The sequence below is a fragment of the Malaclemys terrapin genome, chromosome 8 (genome assembly GCF_027887155.1).
Source record: "Malaclemys terrapin pileata isolate rMalTer1 chromosome 8, rMalTer1.hap1, whole genome shotgun sequence".
NCBI lineage: Eukaryota > Metazoa > Chordata > Testudines > Emydidae > Malaclemys > Malaclemys terrapin.
Genome location: NC_071512.1, coordinates 77,976,732 through 77,997,409, shown reverse-complemented (window position 1 = coordinate 77,997,409; position 20,678 = coordinate 77,976,732). Strand labels below are relative to the sequence as shown.

Here is a 20,678-nt window from a genome sequence, read left to right as displayed (position 1 = left end):
GTTTACTGTAACCTACTTTATCTTAAGACATGACATATAATCCAGTATCATATTCTAATCAATTTAAAAGCAACAAACCATAATGAACAGGATTTTTCAAAACTCTGATGTATAGGAAAGTTGATCGTATCCATTCCAAAGCTATTTTCACATCCGTGATAGTGTGCAACACTATTTCTGCATTTAAATGCTCAACAAGATGTTTGTGCAAACTAGTAAGGAACAAAAGGTAAATCAATTAGAAATATAATTAAATTAAGTAAATGTTAATCAACATTTTTTACAAACAATATTAAATTATATTTTACCATAAATAGTCCACTTACTGCTGCTGCTTTTTGTTGTACTCAGTATAAAAAGGTAAAAAATACTTAAATGATGAAGAATTCAAGTTGTTTGTTATGGAATGGGCTCCAGTTAGCAAAAGAAATGGAGATTTTTGGTGTTGGCTGTTGGACATCACTGGCATCCAGGAAACAAAACTATCTATATTTACATGTTGCATTATATTCTTGATACTTTGGGAAATATCCAAGTTTAAGTCTTAACAAGATTTAGCTTATACGATTTTCAATTTTAGCATTTAAATTCCACTGTAAGTCTGAATGTTCTTATTTTTAAATGTCTCTCACTCCCTGTAGGCCTTCCATCAATTGAGCATTATAGGCTAGCGTTTCCTGAATCTCTCTTGTGTCAAACTTCAAAGACATGGCCTGGGAGCTTTCTATGTTCTGTTCTTGGTTTTTTGAATACTATCACCACATATCTACAACCAATTTCCTTTGATATGTTTAAGACAGAACTATAGACCTAATTCTCTTTTGTAGGTATCAGGTATGGGTAGTATTCCAGCTGATGAAAAATACATGGAGCTCAATCTCCAAACCCAGAAACTCATTCAGTGTCATACTGCTGTTTTCAAGGAACATGACTTATACTTTAGCAGGGATCTACGTATTTACAGGCAGACATTCCAAAACAGGGATAACTTAAGAACCTCCTTACCCCACCCAAAACCAGGACGCTAGAATGGGAACATCATTGGTATTAGGAACAAGACTAATCACTTGAAATGAACAGAATTTATATACCAAAAGAACTGGTGAGAAGAACTCACCTCTAACATTAAGCTGCTGACAGTAACTGAAGTAACTGTGAAGCATCTCACTCATCCACTGAGACAATAGGCATCAGTATTTATGTCAGTGTTATGGTGTTGTGGGTATAACCCATCAGCTCCTTAGGGTGGTATGGCCCTGTAGCCCAAGTCACCAGGGCAAGCCTGGGCTTCAGGACTATAAGGCCTAGTGCCAGAAGTCTAAATAGCAACCCTTTTCCCAGGGCAGCATGGCCCAATGGCTAGGGTCAGTAGGGCTACCCCGGGGTTCAGGACAGCAAGGTCCAGTGGCCAAAGTCTAAATAGCTGCCCTTCTCAGGGCGGTATGGTCCAATGGCCAGAGTCAGTTGGGCTGTCCCAGGATTCAGGACAGCAAGGCTCACTAGCCAGAGTCTAAAAAGCTGCCATTTGGTTCAAGGCAGTGTGACCCAGAGGCCAGAGTCTAAGCAGCTGCCCTTCGATTCAAGGCAGTACAGCTCGCGCCTTCGAGCGGTGACCTCATCGAGTGGTGGGTATGGTGCAGAATAAGGGGACTCAGGCCCAACCTACTCCACTGGGTCCCAACCCACGGCCCCGAGGAACCGATTCTCCTGTGTTCAGGCTCGGTCTCTCTCTGCAGCCATTCCATTCCCTGCATCACTTCCTACCCTCACTTCCAGCATTGGTAGCCTCCCAGCATCAGCAAACTCTTTTCTGTCATCCTCGGCGGTCAACTGGGTGTCTGCAGTGGCTTCAGCGCAGTCAGCCTCTGCAGCCTGGGGCTCCAGCAGCTTCCTGACAGGAGCCTGCAGCACACATCTGCTCTCCTCCTCAGTCAGCCCAGACTGAGTGGAACTGCTCCCTCTTATACTGTGATTCCAGTTGGAGCATGCCCAGCAGGGATGACAGGGTGCAGCTTCCTTGGCCCAGAGCCTGGGATTAATCCCCTCCATCCCAGTATGGGGTAGGTATACCCCATCACGTATGGGAACACTGCAAAGTTCATCTTTTTTTCTTGGACTACTGGAAAGGGAATGGGCTCAGGATTGGAGTGTTTGGTAGATATCTATGATGTTTTAAATGTACAGGATAGATGCCCAAATTACAGAATTTATTTTTCTCAATTAAAAACTGATTCTTTAAAAAAAATACTACAAGAAAGCTTCTGTGATTACTTTTTTGTTTGTAAATATTGTTTGCTTTTCTTGTTGATTAATATTCTCTCAGTCACTGAATAGATAAAATGAAGTTTCCACCTCTGGTGTACCTCTATATGATTTCCCCATAAACCTGTTTTTTTATAAACCGTGGGATGATAAGCCAAAAGAACAATACATTCTGTTGGTTCTATCCATCAGTATGCTTGTGGCAAAATTACCTAGTTACCTGCTTTCTATTGTATCTGCACCATTTAACAGCTGTACATATTTCTCTCTTGTACTTAACCTAGTCAAGATAACTGCTGTAGCTGTAGTGTCAAACTGAAAAAAAAAAGTACTTTAAGATTTAGCAAGAGACACCTAAAATATACATTTCATATCTTTGGTAACAATTCAAAATGTATTTTAAAAATGTTATGTTTAACCCGTTGAGGAATGCCAAGGCATCAACAACTGAAAGACAAATCCATTTGCACATTGAACAGTACCTGAACTTTAAAAAAAATAATTGTTTGCATTTGGGCTGGTGCTACTAACCTATTTGCTGTAACACGTATATACTATAGACAGTATTAGGATCAATGAAATTTTGCACAGTTGTTAAACAATACTGTGCATACACAAAAGAGAATCCCACTTATCCTGTGGACAAATACGCATTTGGAAAAATCCATTAACCTCAGTCAAGTGATTTCCACATCCCACCTCACCCAAGCTGCATGTCACCACCACAATCCTTCTGAATGAGAAGGACTGGAGAGAATTCACTTTGTAGTCGTTCAATGCACTCTGCAGTGCTGGACATTAGTCTTATGATTAGCGAGATTGTCAATTCCTCCCTTAAGAGCGGGAAGCAGCTCTTAAATGAATGATTATTAAACAAAAGCTCAGAAAACCAATTCTTGACACTGATAATCTCATTAATTATTGCCAAATGTTAAAAAGCCTGGAAATGAACCATTAAGAGATACACCAAGTGCCCTACTGACTTCATTACTCACTATCAAGTTACCTCATGTACTCAGCACCCAACCTTCACTTTCCCTCTTGCTTTGTTTAGAATTGGAAATATAAAGCTAAATGTATATTGTTAATTTTTGTATGGGAATTTTCCAAGTTTTTTAATTTGGATCAGTGTATGTGGTACATATGAAAACAGCCCTGAATCAAATAACTCTTCCTAATTCAGTATAAGAATTTAAACACATGCTTAAAGTTAGGCATATGCTTAAGTATCTTTCTGAATCAGGACCTCTAGCAGCAAAATCATGTATCTTTTTTTTAAATGGCCAAAGATAAGAAAGAAGAATTATTTATATGTGCAGTAATCGGAGTTCTTAAAGATGTCTTGTCCACATATATATTCCAGTTATCATTTATGTGTGCTCCAGGAGCTTGAAACCCGAGTCTTTTGTTCAGCAGTGTCCATTGGGAGGCACACATGCCCAAAGTGTTCTCATGCCCCTTACCAACAGCATACAGGGCAGAGCAAGCCAACCACCACAGAATTCCAGCTGTACAGGACTTCATAGCACAGGGGAAGGAAGCTGGATTGTGGAATATACTAATGGCCAAATTCTCAAAGAAGTGAAGGTTACTTGTAACTAGAGTTCTTTGAGATGGCTCCGCTTATTCATACTTATGGGTATTGCGCCTCCTAGTGGTGCCTAATAGTAGAACCTTCTCCAAGCAGTGTCTGTTAGAATGCTCACGCAACCCTTCCTACTACTCCTCTCCGCATTTCTTAATATTCTGAGGATGAGGCTATAGAAGAGGCTGCAGCGCCCTCTACTACCTGTGTTCCTTCCGCCACCATCCCAGAGATACAGAACAATAGGACCCTAAGAAAGAGCAGAAGACAGGAAGAAAGTGTGCATATGCAGAGCCATTTCAAAGAATTCCAGTTACAAGTAAGTAATCTTCATTTCTTGTTCGAATGGCTCTGTGTATTCCCACTCACGGGTAGTTTTATAAACAGTACTGAAAATAACCTAAAGGAGAGAACAGAGTCCTAACTGAATAGTGACTGAAGCACTGCTGTGACATCTAATGTCTGCCCTGGAAGCCAAATTGAGAGAATAATGTTTACTAAATGTGTGAACATAAAAAACGGTTACTAACCTTTCCACAACTGCTGTTCTTAGAGATGTGTTGCTCATGTCCATTCCAACGTAGGTAGGCATATGCTCACTCTGAGCATAGCCACTGGAAAGTTTTCCCTCAGAGGTATCCGTTAGGTCGGCTCTGGTGGCCCTTGGAGTCTCACACTCAGCACCAGTATAAAAGGTCCTGCTGACCACAACCCCCTCAGTTCCTTCTTGCTGGCCAACTCCAACAGAGGGATAGGAAGGAAGGTCTTGGAATGGGCAGGAGCAACACATCTCAAAGAACAGTTATGGAAAGGTAGTAACTATTTTTCTTCTTTGAGTGCTTGCTCATATCCATTTCATGTAGGTGACTCTCTAGCAGTTGCAAATGGAGGATTCAGAGTTTATTGACCAGCTGATTGCAACACCGCTCTGCCAAATCCAGCATCATCTCTAGCCTGTTGGGTGACGGGGTAGTGAAAAGTGAAAGTGTGAACCGACAACGATATTGCAGCTCTACAAACGTTCTGGATAGGAACCTGTGCTACAAATGCTGCCAAAGATGCTTGGGCCCTTGTGGAATGTGTTGTCAGGGCAGCTGGGGCAGGGACCTTTGCGAGGTCATAGCATGTGCTGATGTAGGATGTGATCCACAATGAAATACTCTGGGTTGAGATGGGAAGACCTTTCATCCTGTCTGCACAGGCCACGAATAGTTGAGTAGTTTTCCAAAATGGCTTAGTCCTTTCTATTAGAAAGCCAGTGCACATCTGATGTCTAGCGAGTGGAACCTCTGTTCTTCTCTGTTGGCATGTGGTTTTGGATAGAAGACCAGTAGGAAGATATCCTGGTTACTATGGAATTGGGAAACCATCTTTGGAAGGAAAACTGGATGAGGACGCAATTGGACCTTGTCCTCGAAGAATACCATGTTATGGTGGTTCTGAAGTAAGGGCCCAGATCTCTAAGACACTTCTGGCACAAATAATGTTCACCAGGAAGGTCACCTTCCAGGACAGGTAGAGCAGAGCGGGCTATCAGGATGACCCACGCTTTGTCCTTTCTGATCCTCAGCAAGACTTTGTGTATTAGAGGAATGGGAGGAAACGCATAGAAGAGATGACTCGTGTAGGGAATAAGGAAGGTGTCTGCGAGAGATCCGGGGCTGTTACCCAGGAGGGAACAGAATTGGAGACACTTCCTGTTGTGCTTTGTCACGAACAGATCTATCTGGGGAGTTCCACATCTCTGGAAAATGGTGTTCACAACATCTGGACGAATGGAGAAAGATCTGCTGAGGTGATCCGCTAACTCGTTCTGTGATCTCAGCAGATAGGAGGCCTGGAGTGGATCGAGTGCGTTATGCAAAATTCCCACAAGCGAAGTATTTCCTGGCACAGGTGAGAGGAGCATGCTCCTCCCTGCCTATTGATATAAAACATCACAATCATGTTGTCTGTGAGAACTGACACATCTTGCCCACCAAATGGATCTGGAATGCCTGGCATGACAAGCAAACTGCTCTGAGCCCCCAGACATTGATGTGTGTAGCGAGAGCTCTTCCAGAGACCAAAGGCTCTGAGTTCTGAGGGAACATAGAAGAGCACCCCAGCCTATCACTGAAGCATCTGTAATGAGAGACACAGATGGTTGGGGTCAGCAGGTTTAACCACCAATTGAGAGAGGTGATCACCGACAGGGAACCGTGATAACTGTGTCCAAACAGTGTCGGTTTGATGAGTATACGGACACCAGCCATGCCTGGAGAGGTCTTAGTTGAAGTCTCACATGCTGCACCACTTACGTGCATGAGGCCATGTGGCCCAGGAGCTTCAAGAAGTTCCTCGCTGTAGTGATGGAGTGATCTCTGAGGTTCTCTATAAGCAGCACTATTGCTTGGAACCGTGCTTCTGGCAGGAAAGTTCTGGCTTGGACAGAGTTGAGGATCACCCCGATAAACTCTATCTTCTGAACCAGGGAGAGGGAAGACTTCTGAACGTTTATCAGCAGACCCAAGTCCTGAATGTTGACTGGATTAACTTTATGTCAGACTCCACCTGGCCATTGGTCTAACCTCTGACCAGCTAGTCACCAAGGTAATGGTAGACCTGAGCCCCTTGTCTCCTCAGGAAGGCTGCAACGACCGCCATGCACTTCGAGGGTTGCTGACAGGCCATATGGGAAAACCGCAAATTGGTAGCGCATGTGGTTCACGATGAACCTGAGGAACCTTCGGTGTTCCTGAAAGATCGAGTTATGGAAGCAAGCAAGCAAGCAAGCATCCTTCAAATCAAGAGTGGTGTACTAGTCCCCAGGATCCACGGAAGGGATAATGGAAGTCAAGGAGACCATGCAGAACTTTGGCTTCTTCATGTATCTGCTGAGCTTTTGCAGGTCCAGAATTGGTTTGAGCCTGCTGTTGGCTTTCGGGATAAGGAAATATCAGGAGTAGAATCATCAGCCCTCTGGTGGCACCTCTTCCATGGCTCCCACCCTTAGTAGTGACTGCACCTCTTGGGCTAGAAGTAGCTCATGTGAAAGGTCCCTGAAAAGGGATGGGGAGGGTGGGAACAACTGAACTAAAGAGTGTATCCCACTGCTTAGCACCCAGTCGTCTGTTGTAATGTGGGCCCACGCCTGATTGAAATGGGATAAACAGTCCACAAAAACTGGAGAGGCTGGATCCAAATTCTATCCTGGTATGTTGTCCTCAAGCGTCCCACCAAAAGGCCTGCTTGGACCTACCAGAGTGTCGGGAGGGAGGGGGAAGGAGAGGCGGGGCAAGGCGTAGATGTGGATGGAGGCAGAGAGGCGGGGCAAGGCGTAGATGTGGATGGAGGCAGAGGTCTTCTCCTAAAGCTCCTGCTCCTTTCCCTTTGGTAGTCTTGCCAGGCAGGTGGTGGGAAGAATCGAGCAGCCAGTTAAGGCTTATAATGTTTCCTTGTGGGTGCCAGCGTATAAAGTCCTAGAAACTTCAGAGTAGCTGTAGTGAGTCTGTGTGGCTCCCCGCCATCCCGGAGAGGGACGAGCCCATCCGGAGGCCGGAGTGGGCCGAGCTAGGGAGCTCAGAGGGTCAGGTGGTGACCCAGAAGTATAAAGGCTCACCCTCAGAGCTCAGTAAGGACCCAGCTGCTGGAGAGGCCAGACGCCTCCAGCCTAGCCCGTGACTGGGAAAATCCCGCAGCCCAAGGCACACTTGCCCTGCGCTCGCTACCCGGAAGAACCCATGGTGCTGGATCCCCCAGAGGACAACACCCTGACCCAGGTGCTACCCAAAGGGGAGTCTGAAAGTAGCCCGGGGGCAATCGACCCTAGTCTGGCTGCAGCACTACCAGAGCCCATGTCAGTGTGTTGCGGCCAGGATCCCCACTGACACAGCAGCGGGTCTTCTGCCTCTGCTAGGGCCCCGAGCTGGGACGCAGTGGAGTGGGAGGGCCTGCGTCCCCCTTGCCACCCAACTTGTGGGTGGCAGTCTCCCAGGCCTGTGGAGGCTTGGGCCTACTGTTGTTGCTCAGCCCTGCCTGAGGGCCTGAGCTCCTGACTCTGTACTGTCCTGCCCTGCCCTAGGGCCTGGGCTTGCTACTAATTGTACTGTTGTTGCTCAGCCCTGCCTAAGGGCCTGAGCCCCTGACTCACTGTTGCCCCGCCCTGACCCAGGACATGGACCTATTTCTATTGTATTGTGGTTGCTCAGTCCTGCCTGAGGGCCTGAGCATCAGACTCCTTGTTGCCCCACCCTGACCCAGGGCCTGGGTTTACGGTATTTGTTCTAGTTCTGCAAGGGCTGCCAAGGAAGACCCCGCAGCCAGACTAATTCCCCCGAACTTAACTGCGTGTAGGGAGCCGGTGTGGCTCCCCACCGCCCCGGAGGGGGTTGAGCCCGGCAAACCCTTGTACAGTGGCTCTTGAGTCCTTTAGGTGTGCAGCTTGGAGTCTGTCTGCTCAGAAAAGGGTGATGTGCCCACAAACGGAAGGTCCTGCAAGGTCTGTTGGACCGCATGCAGCATGCCCGAGGATTGAAACCATGAGCTTCTGTGCATTGCCACCGCTGAGGCCATAGATTGGACTGCAGAGTCTGCATTATCCAAGGCTGCTTGCAAGGATGCCTTTGCACCAATTTGCCTTTTTCCACAGGAGCTGCAAATTCTTGTCTGGACTCCTGGGGTAATAACTCCTTAAATTTCAGCATGGAATCCCAGAAATTAAAATCGTACTTGCCCAGGAATGCCTGCTGATTCATGATCCTGAGCTGGAGGCCCCCCGTTGAACAGCTCTCTCTGCCAAAAAGGTCTAATTGGGGGTTGGCCCCTGTAGCCCCTGTTTTTCCCACTCATTGGCTGTTGACACCACCAAAAAGCCCAGTGGTGGATATGTGTAAAAGAAACTCACAACCCTTAGCTGGGATAAAGTATTTGTTTTCAGTTTTCTTTGCTGTTGGCTGAAGAGATGCTGGGGCCTGCCATAATGCCTTGATGGGGTCCATAATGGCCTTGTTAAGGGGCAATGCCACTCTTGATGGGCTGTGACTATTAGAATGTCCACTAGAGCATGGGAGGACTCCCTGATCTCTTCTACTTGGATCTCCAGGTCTTGAGCCCCTCTCTTAAGGAGCTTCTGATGAGCCTTGTAATCATCCTGGGAGGGTGCTACATCTGCTCCCACTCCAGTCTCATGAGGAGAAGAGGAGGAAGCCCGTACTGGTAGGGGGCACTGTTCTTCACACTCAGCACCAGACAGGTCTCAAGGTGCTGGCTCTTGCTATTTGGCACTGGCCTCAGTACTGAAGCCTGGGTCCTGCTCTGAGTGGAGCAGTGGAAGTGCTCTGGACTCAGACACCATGGAGTATGACCTTCTGCAACGAGTCCTCTGCATTGTCTGGAAAGCTCAGGGGTCCCAGAATGGCCACTGTACTGCATCTGCCACTGCCCCGGGGGCCACACTGTGGATGGGATGCCTTGGCTTGGGTCCATGGCAGGATAGTGCTAATTTGAGTGACGGAGTCAGTTCCTGCGAGAGGCATATGAATCGGCCTTTGACTCTGTCTCCAAAGACTCCCCTCCTGAAGACAAGGGAGGAGCGATGCTAATCAGTGCCAGCGAGCAGTGCTGAGAGGGACTGTTTTTCTTTTGAAGACACCTGGGGCCTCAGTGCCGCTGAGGTTGTTTCCCATCAGTGCCACTGCTGTCAGCTCCTGCATAGCTGGAGACGCTGGTACTGGCAGTGTGAGTAGGTCTCTCGCTGCGGCAAATGCGTCTGGCGTCGATAGTACTGCCAACAAAGTATCTCCAGTGGCTCTCCTGCGGTGGTGAGTTCATTGGTACAGGACTCAACAGTACCCACTCTGGGGCTGGAGTCAACGGCACTGCACAGGTTGCTGAAGCTGTGGAGTGTCCCAACGCAGGTCGCGCTCTACTAGTGTTTCCCTGCCCCGCTGACCTCGGGGATGGGAATAAACCACTATCAGTCTTCTTCTATTTCTTCCTCGGTACCAGTGACGGAGCATGGTGCCAAGGTTCTCTCACTGGAGCATTTTTCTTTGGCACCGGAGATGGTGGATGGTGCCAAGGCTCTCGAAAGGTAGAAGGAGCATCTTTTCTCAGTGCCAGTGATGAAGAACAGCGCTGAGGATCTCAAAGAGTAGCTGGAGCACTCCTTATTGAAACTGAAGTGCTTGGTGCCAAGTCTAAGTGGTCCGGTGCTGATGGAGGCCTTAGCGCTGCCTCCATTAGGATAAATCTCAGTCTGGAGTCTGTATCCTTTTTGGTGCAGGGCCTGAAGTCTTTACAGATCTTACAACGTTCTTATATGTGAGCTTCCCCCAGTCACTTAAGGCAACTGGAATGGGTGTCACTCACAGGCATAGGCTTGTGGCACAAGGCACAAGACTTAAAACCTGGAGACCAAGGCATGCCCCAGCACCAGGCAGAGACTAACTCCACTAATCTATCTAATAACAGAAATTTAACTACTAACAAAAAGAGATAACTATATACAGTATAGGGTTGAAAAAGTCCACTAAAGGTGTACTTGCAGATTGCAAGGATAAGGTAATTCCAGCGACGGTCACAGGCAGTAAGAAGGAACTGAGAGGGCTGCGGCTCCTGGCAGGACCCTTTATACTGGTCCTAGGAGCGTGCGACTCCAGGGGGCAGCAGAGCTGATGGATACCACTGAGGGAAAATTTTCCAGTGGCAGTGCTTGGAGCAAGCACACACCTACCTAATGGAATGGACATGAGCAAGCACTTGATGAAAAACTCCACGTTGCAGCTTGGAAATTTCAGTAACAGGGATTTGCTTAAGGCAAGCAAAAGAGGCTGCCACAGCTCTGGTAGAATGAGATCATACCATCATAGGTACAGGAATTTCTGCTAATATGTAACATTCAACAATACATTATTTAATCCATTTAGAAACAGTTTATGGCAGTGGATTTCAATCTTTTTAAATTTGCAGACCTCTTAAAAGTTTCTAATGGAGGTGTGGACCCCTTTGGAAATTGGGGGTCTGCAGACCACAGGTTGAAAACCAGTGGTTTAGGGAGACACAATATGACCCGTGTGATTTTTAGCATAAAACACAAATGATCTAGGTAATTTTCAAAAACTTTTAGTTCTATTTAAATAATATGCAAGAGCTCTGTGATGTCCTTCTCAGTACTACACACACTATTCCAAATGAAGCTGCACAATTTATATAAAAGGTATTATAATATTTGCCATATTATTCAACTTTCCATTCCTTATGCAATCTAACATCTTGCTTTTTGGACTACAGTTGCACACAGATCAATGGAGATCTCCATTGATCTGTCTACAGTGTCACACAGATCTCTTTGTTCAGTATTATTTTAACTCAATAATTCACTTACAAATAAATCTTTAAAAAGCAAATGCTATCCCTTAAGTTGTGGGTATTTTTTATTTATTTGTCAAGTGTATACTGTAGCTTTTACTAAGCCAGATTTAGAAAGCATTAATATAAAATACACAGTTAACTTACTTGAGGCCTCCCTGCTCTCCCAATCATTTGCAGAATATCTGTTTCACTGTATTCTTGAAACATTCCTCCAACATAGTGCATTGTAGATTTTATAACTACCAGGTGTGCAGGTAAATTTACTCCCATAGCTAAGGTACTAGTAGTAACTGAATCAGATTAAAGCATATTAATTTAATAATAAACAGTATTCGGTAAACTAGCAAAATTTTAAATAAAGCAGCAAATATATGGTCCAATCCTGTGAGGTGCTAAGCACTCTCAACTCTAATGAAATCAATGGGAGGAAAGGGCACTGAAGAGCTCATAGGGCCCATAATCTGTATATACATTCATATGCAGTATTTCAGTGTATCTGATCATGATTTCTGTGTTGTCAAATGCTCCCTTAAAAACTAAATATAGCCAACATATTTGTATTTAAATATTTATTAACATTTACAGGTAAATCAGGGTCCAATCTTTCATTCCTCGTGCACCAAAATCACATTGAAGTAATTGCTAATCATTCAATACAAATAGTTCAGGAACTGTTTGAATATAGCCATTACTTCATCCTGTTTTGTAGTGACTGTATACTTAAGGACAGTTTTTGGGTCTTTTAATTTGCTTGTAAAGTGACATGCACATCTATAGTACTAGAATAATTCTCATAATAATGTATTTTTCATGACCCACCAGTCTCAAACTCCAGGCCCACAAGGTTCATTAGAGCAGTGGCAGATTAGCCACTGGGCCTGTACGGGACCCTGGAAAAATGGGGGTCCCCACGCTGGGGAATGGAGTTGGGATGCAGGGATTTGCCACGTTCCGCTTGCCCAGTGCTCCTGCTGGGGAGCAGGGGAAGCCCCCACACCCCAACCCTGCTCCCCAGCAGGAATGTCAGGCAGGCAGAGCAGGGCAAGCCCCCACACTCCAACTCCATTTCCCCAGAAGAAGTGCGTGGGGGGGACGACTGCAGGCAGAAGGGGTGGGGAGGGGCCACCACTTGCTCTGGCCCAGGGCCCTAGGCCCCACAAAAGCTTAATCCACCTCTGCATAGGAGCAACCAGGCTCCAACCCTCCACATGGTAGTATTCTGGCAACAGCCTACTTGAGAACCATGAAGCCCACCCCCATTGGTGAGATTCTGCCCCTAAGGTCTGATTTGTGGAGTCCCCAAGTGGCTATTTGGCCCACTGTCCCTACTGAAGCCAGCAACAGGAAGCCATCTGAACAACGAGGCTCCACCCCCTTGCTTTGTCCCAATCCCCACTATCTACCCGTGCTTCCCCAGCTTGATCTCTCCTGGCAGTCTGACCTGCTTAACTCCTGGCACCTGACTGGTGGTTCCTGACTTACATTTTGTCTCCTGCTCCTGACTCCCTGGTGTAAGGGACCAGAGTGTAGGCAGTCTTGCCTAGCAATCACAGCTGGGCTGGGGTCCACATGTCAAGGATAGAAGTCAATGAACAGGGATCAGAGGAATCGCTACAGCTGGGTTCAATAAGCAAGAGTCAGGGTCAGGCTAGAATCAGAGACCAGAGATCAGAAGATGAGGTGAAGTCTGGAGTTGCAGCAGGCCAGAAGTCTGTGTGGTTGCCCAGACAACTTCCTGGGGCACCTACCTGGGTTAAATAGTGCACTTCATCAATCAGAGGGCTGCAGGGTACTCTCACTCTGGGTCATTTGGGAGGTACTTCCTGTGATGCCTACTTTCCACAATGCTCCCTGGATGTGGCTCTGCAAGCCTTCCCAGTGGTACTGTGGGAATGTCAGCTATCCCAGGATCTGCAGACCTAGGTTCTAGTCCACGGATCCTTACATCTGGTATCCGGACCCAACCTGACTCTAGTTCCCGACTCGTGTTCTGATCTCTAATTTGTCTCCTGATTCTGATCTCCCAGTGTCCCAACTCAACTGATTCTTGACTCCTGTCTTGTAACTGCAGACTTTAGGGTCTGACTACTATGCCTGGCCACCCATCACACAGCGTCAAACACAAAAGACATGTTCAAAACCAGACTCCAACGAGAGAGTGCTGAGCTGGAATTGATATGCAAACTAGATACAATCAACTCAGGATTAAATAAGGACTGGGAATGGCTGAGCCATTACAAACATTGAATCTATCTCCCCTTGTAAGTATTCTCACACTTGCTTCTTATCAAACTGTCTGTACTGAGCTATCTTGATTATCACTTCAAAAGTTTTTTTTCTCCTATTTAATTGGCCTCTCAGAGTTGTTAAGACAACTCTCACTTGTTCATGCTCTCTGTATGTATGTATATATATATATCCTCAATATATGTTTCACTCTATATGCATCCGAAGAAGTGGGTTGTAGCCCACAAAAGCTTATGCTCTAATAAATTTGTTAGTCTCTAAGGTGCCACAAGTACTCCTGTTCTTTTTGAGGATACAGACTAACATGGCTGCTACTCTGAAAAAAGACATATTAGTAAATCCAGAGGTGAAAATAAGCCCTGCCCCTTCTGCTCGAGGCCCCACCCCTTCCAGGGCCCAGAGCTGCTCCCCATCTTGCCCAGGAGCCTGGCTGCCCTGTGTACCGGTAAGTCCTTTAAGTTACTTTCACCCCTGAGTAAATCATAAGTGTGTTGATTTACTTGAAGAATCTGGTCATATTTAGATAATATTTTTCACATGTTCAATCCATTTTCTTTAAGAAGAATAGGATAACATGATTAGAACTAAAGAGTTGGCTTTCCATTTTCAACTGGTATTATTCTTCCTCAATGAAGAAGTAATATTCTGACCAGAATTTATTTTTGAAGGGAAAAGAAAAACTGAAGTTAATGGGACTTAGGAATGCAGGATCAAACCCTAAAGTACAGGCCCAGTCATGCAGCCTCATGGGAGTATTAGTATCATTTATACTGTAGTAGCATGTAAAATGTCCTAAATACTTATTGAAACAAATTGACCTACTCGTATACAGGCTGCAGAACCATACCCTCTATCATCATGGATTTCATGTCATAAAAATAAGTGAAAGAATCATAACGTTTACTTTTTCCAAATACTAATCTCCTCACTATATTTAAAAAGAAAAAATATAGTAACAACATTTTGACTTTCAAATCTTTAAGTTTACTTACAAAGCACTGGTAAGTCTCCCCTGGTAAAAGCTCCTTCAATTATTTTTCTATCAGATAGTTCCATACCAGCATGATGATAAGCCACACCACACATTAAAAGATCTGAAAAAGAAATATTATATCCATTGCCTTTACTATCTTTCGTCAAGCAAATATTATTAATTCATGTTGGCAAAAATTAGCATTGCTGTATATGGGTGCCAGGTTTGTATAATTTTTGGTGGTTCCCAGAACGGGTCCACACAGAGCCATCTCATCCATAGGCTGGACCAGGGCAACCGCCCTGGGCCCCGTGCTTTGGGGGTCTCCGCGCTTCACGGGGATGCAGGGTCCATGGTAGCCTGGGCAATTAGTGGGGGGCCTGGCACTGGCAGCAGCAAGTGACCCAGCCACAGCCCACCCCTGCTCTGCCCCCTCCCCGTCCCCATTCCACCCCTTCCCCCAAGCCCCTGCCCTGCCTCTTTCCAGCTTCCACCCCCTCCCCCGAGCAGAGTGGGATGGGGTGGGCTGGGGCTGGGTCGTTCGCTAACCCCCTAGGCCGCCCTGGACCCTGCGTTCCCCTGAAGCGCAGGGACCCCCAAAGTGTGGTAAGCTCAAACATTGATGGAGCCGGGCCCATGTTCCTAAATACTGGTGGAGCATGGGCACCACGGGCTCATATAAAACTCGCTGCCTATATTGTTGTACTTACCTCTCACTTTGGTATCTTTTGTTGAATTTGCACACTTTTGTAATCTACATAAAAATGAAACAAAAACAATAAGTACTTTTTAAACCCAAAATTATAAAGCATTTTTACTAATTTAAATACAATATGAAGACATACCAACGTGTTTTAAAAAAGGCACAACGATATCCTATGAAGAACACTGCATAATGACATTAAACTTTGATTCCAGCAGTTACACTCATTAAGAGTTATAAGATTTATTCTTCTGTTTAAATTCATTTGTCCTTATTTCTGTTACATCCTTGTGTTTTTCAATACAGTCCTATTTCATATCTACATTTTAGAATACTAAAAGGTCAACTTATATGGCATAATTTTTAAATAATTTTCTCATTTATAATTACCTTGTGGATACTTGAAACTAAAATCTGTTTGTTTTTAGACGACTAAATCCTGTAATCCAAACTCAGGCAAATCTCCCATTGTTTGAGTAATGTCTGTATGTTTAGATAGAGAATTAATATCCAGGAACCTGGGTTGTAAATCTACAGCACTTCAGCATTTCATGCACTAACTGACCGTGTGGACCCTGCTACCACATACTGAAAGTTCTGTAGAGCACTTTCACTTACTGCTGATTCAAACAGCAGTAAGTCAAAGAGCACTATGGGAGTTTTAGTGCACAGCAACAGATCCACATACAATTTAGTTCACAGCAGGCAAGTGCACTGTACATTTACACCCCAGGTTGCCACACGATAACCCTCCTTATAGGCAAAACCTAAATTTCGTTATTGCATCCTTCCACGGTAAAATCTACAAGAGGAAGACCGTGAGTGCCAGAAACTCTATGAAGTGAGCCGTGGTGAAAACGCAGAGAGTAACCTCCATACTGCATATCTGCCAAGGATCCACTCACAAGCAACTGCCCCTTCACACTGTTCTTTGAGGCTACTTTCCCTCATTCACCGATTCCTCCCTTGTCTAAGACAATCACCCTCAGCAGCAACATGAGTTTATGGGTCTTCTAATGGGTGGCATTAAAGTGACTACAGATTTGTAAGGAATGTTTCCACCAATCTGGTAGGAGAGCATGCCACAATGAGTGGCATTACCTATCAGCTCCACCAGATCAGACCCCCTCCTGATCAACCTCATGAGAGTTCACTATGAGTCCCAACATCATAGTAGTTCTCTAATATAGCTTCCATAGGTTTGGGGAAAGAAAGAGAATGCTAAAGAGCGACTCTTCTTTTGCATCTCACTTACTTTGTGCAGGTTTCTCTCCACTACATCAACCTAAGTGAAGAGGTGCTTATGGCCCTGAATAAGTATTGAAGAATTTGGATCTGATTATTTTCCCACAGTAAAAATACTGTGTGCACTGTAAGCCTGTTCATGAATGTTGGGCTATTCATGTCAATATTCTTTGAATATTGATGAATTTGGACTTGGGAAAGAAATATTTATGGACATAATCTTGCAGTACTTTCTCAAGCAAAGTTTCTATTCACTTCTTCAAACTACTCTGATTTCAATGAGAGTTTTGACTGATTAATTATAATAAATAGTAATAATAATGACTGGGCTCAAAGAGTTTCAAGAACTTCTCAAACAGACATTAATATAGAAGAGGGCTACTAATAGTTGTTTAATAGTGTCTTAAATTCTGAACACGGAATTGTATCATAATTATTATCTCAAGATCCATTTGAAATCTGTTTTTTAAAAAAACAGCCTTCAAATAAACTTTAATGTAAGTACTGTATTAAAATATACATGTAGGCCTCAATTCAGGAAAGTACTTAAGTATGTGCAAATGTCCATCAATTTTACAGAAAACACTTTAGCATATGCTTCAATCCCATTGATTTAAAATGGGAATTAAACTCGTTCTTAAGCATCCTTCTTGAATTGGGCTCTAATAAATGCATTTGGGATTGAACAAGATACACAGCTCCTATTATTCCTACCAGGAGTTGTACAAATGAAAATGTAGCTTTGATATAACTACCTGGTGAAATAAATAATCACTAACAGAAGTTAGGACTGTGTTTACTAAGGACTTGATCCTGCAAAGACTTACAGTATCTTAAATTAGGCACGTGTATCTGTGAGTAGTTCAACAAAACCATATCCAGTGGGACTATTCATATGTGTAAGTCTTTGCAGCCTCACTGGAAATTAATGTTTTTATTCTTCAAAAAACAGGTAATTTAAAATATTAAATGCATTTAATGTTCATGAAAAGTACCCAAAAGACATCCTTCAAGAAGAGATTCCTTTATTTAGAGGAAATAAGTATAGCTCAGTCAACAGAAATGCAAGTTGGATTACACAGTCCTATAAATGTATCTCAACCCTATTCTGTAGAGAGCATTCTAGTGGCGAGAAATTCCACATTCCAGTCTGCATGGTCCATTCAGTCCCTGGCCACTAGTGAAATTTCCCAGCAAGGGGGCCAACCGCAATGATGATTTTGAGATATAGATACCTCTCTACTAGAAATTGTATTGAACCCACCAACCCTCTTCACATGGCCCATAGAATGGCTAGAATACACGTATGCTTTTATTATAGCAGGGACAAAGGACAGACAAGAAGGAATATAAGATGTTCATTAGATTTCCCTTCTAGATGTCTGAATACTAATATAAGAAGTTTGGAGAATAAACAGGAAAACCTAGAAATACTAAAACAACAAGGAGTCTGGTGGCACCTTAAAGACTAACAGATTTATTTGGGCATGAGTTTTCGTGAGTAAAAACCTCACTTCTTCGGATGCATAGAGTGAAAGTTACAGATGCAGGCATTATATACTGACACATGGAGAGCAGGGAGTTACTTCACAAGTGGAGAACCAGTGTTGACAGGGCCAATTCAATCAGGGTGGATGTAGTCCACTCCCAATAATAGATGAGGAGGTGTCAATTCCAGGAGAGGAAAAGCTGCTTCTGTAGTGAGCCAGCCACTCCCAGTCCCTATTCAAGCCCAGATTAATGGTGTTGAATTTGCAAATGAATTTTAGTTCTGCTGTTTCTCTTTGAAGTCTGTTTCTAAAGTTTTTTTGTTCAATGATAGTGACTTTTAAATCTGTAATAGAATGACCAGGGAGATTGAAGTGTTCACTTACTGGCTTGTGTATGTTACCATTCCTGATGTCTGATTTGTGTCCATTTATTCTTTTGCGGAGGGACTGTCCGGTTTGGCCAATGTACATGGCAGAGGGGCATTGCTGGCACATGATGGCATATATGACATTAGTAGGTGAATGAGCCCCTGATGGTGTGGCTGATGTGGTTGGGTCCTCTGATGCTGTTGCCAGAGTAGATATGGGGACAGAGTAGGCAACGAGGTTTGCTACAGGGATAGGTTCCTGGGTTGGTGTTTTTGTGGTGTGGTGTGTAGTTGCTGGTGAGTATTTGCTTCAGGTTGGGGGGTTGTCTGTGACACAATCAACTCCGGTTTGAATAAGGACTGGAAATGGCTGAGCCATTACAAACATTGACTCTATCTCCCCTTGTAAGTACTCTCACACTTCTTATCACACTGTCTGTACTCGGCTAGCTTGATTATCACTTCAAAAGTTTTTTTTTTTTTTTCCTCTTAATTAATTGGCCTCTCAGAGTTGGTAAGACAACTCCCACCTGTTTATGCTCTCTGTATGTGTGTATATATATCTCCTCATTATATATTCCATTCTATATGCATCCGAAGAAGTGGGCTGTAGTCCACAAAAGCTTATGCTCTAATAAATTTGTTAGTCTCTAAGGTGCCACAAGTACTCCTGTTCTTCTTTTTGAAGAAAAGATAGAGTTCATGATTCTAAGAAATGGAAGGAGGGAAAACAGAAGAATAAAGATAATGGACTTAAAAAAGGCAGATTTTGGCAAACTCGGAGAATTGGTAGGTAAGATCCCCTGGGAAGAAAGTCTAAGGGGGAAAAAGTTCAGGAGAGTTAGTAGTTCCTTTTTTAAAACAACTGCCAAGGGGCACAAGAGCAAACTATCCCAATGCATAAGAAACATACAAGAAGACACCACTGTGGCTTAACTATGAGATCTTCAATGATCTGAAACTCAAAAAGTGGAACTAGGTCAAATTACAAAGGATGAATATAAAAAGAACAACGCAAGCATGTAGAGACAAAATTAGAAAGGCCAAGGCAAAAAAAAAAAGAGATTAAACTAGCTAGGGACATAAAGAGTAACAAGAAAACATTTTACAAATACATTAGAAGCAAAAGGAAGATCAAGGACAGGGTAGGCCCATTACTCAGCGAGGAGGGAAAGACAATAACAAAAAATGTAGCAATAGCCTAAGTGTTAAATGCCTTTTTTGTTTTAGTTTTCACCCAAAAGTTTAGCAGACATCGGCAGGGCCGGCTCTAGGTTTTTTGCTGCCCCAAGCAAAAAAAATTTTGGCTGCCCCTCACCCCAGCCCTGGGCTCTCCCCCTCCCAACTGCACCCTCCTGCTGCCCCAGCCCTGGGTCACTGGTAACTCGCTCCCAGGGCGGGTCATTCAGCAGGAATATTGGATGAGCACAGAACACAGACAGGATTGGTTCCCATATGGTTACAGAACTGCAGTAAAGTGGAACAATTTTCAGCTTGTGTGACTGGAGGATATCTGGATGAACATTATAAGACTGTCCTACATAAATGAGGAAAAGTTGAGGTGCCTTTATTATTCTTTTGTTCCATTCTTTGTTTCTATGGGGAATGCACTATCACGGTCTTTCTTTTAAACAAATAAAACTAAAACTTAAAAAAAAAAAAAGCAATGGCTGTTGAAAATAGCAATTCCAGTCCTAATAACCACTGGGAAGCATTTCTTGCTCAATTTATTCTACTTTTTCTACAGCAAGTTACAGTGGATCAATATATTTGATTTGGGGGAAATGAAGTAACAGCTGCCCAAACTGAGCTTGAGCTCTCCTGAATTTTGAGGGTGTTCAAATCTGGAAGGCAGGTTCTAGATTCCCTTTCTGAATATTATCTATATCTGGAGAGGAAAAGTCAATTTCTGCTTCCCTGGCTCAGAAGTGGAAATCCTCCTAAGTGCCTGGTGCTGTATCTAAAGCTGCCCAGGTCCAGAGCCTCCCCTCCCTTACTTTTCATTTTAAATTCTAGTGGGATCCGTATACCTCCCTTACTAGGCTTCAGATAGAGAGGTGCACCGTCCATTTAGTCCTCCCAATTCCTTCTTTGGGGGAGAGCCCAGGGCTGGGGCGGCAGGAGTTGCAAGTGGGGGGAGAGCCCAGGGCTGGGGCAGCAGGGGATGTGCAGGTGGGGGCCAGAGCTGGGGCAGCAGGGGGTGTGGGCGGGGGAGGGAATCCCAGGGTGGGGGGGGGGCGGCAAAAAAACCTAGAGCTGGCTCTGTTCCTACCATTCACAGCAAGCTGCAGATTTCAGTTCCATATGCCTTTCCCACACCCCTTCCTGTTGCTAGTGGCCAAGGGAATGCTGGGAAATGTAGTTCTTTCCCTACTCCAGGGCTGGCTCTATAGGCAGGGAGCTAACCAAGGAACTACAGCTCCCAGGGGCCCCTGTTGGTTCTTAGCTCCCA

At 44.5% G+C, this 20,678-nt stretch overlaps 1 protein-coding gene across 1 annotated transcript in view; it reads right to left on the bottom strand.

Annotated features, from left to right (window-relative positions):
- The window catches only part of HFM1 (helicase for meiosis 1), a 79,445-nt gene that overhangs the window by 47,465 nt on the left and 11,302 nt on the right, over window positions 1-20,678 (bottom strand). The window contains exons 7-11 of the mRNA XM_054037883.1: window positions 15,131-15,174; window positions 14,440-14,541; window positions 11,345-11,490; window positions 2,483-2,577; window positions 79-212 (exon numbers count right to left, since the gene is read on the bottom strand). Coding sequence (XP_053893858.1) covers window positions 79-212; window positions 2,483-2,577; window positions 11,345-11,490; window positions 14,440-14,541; window positions 15,131-15,174 — 521 coding nt within the window. The remainder of the gene's footprint in view (window positions 1-78; window positions 213-2,482; window positions 2,578-11,344; window positions 11,491-14,439; window positions 14,542-15,130; window positions 15,175-20,678) is intronic.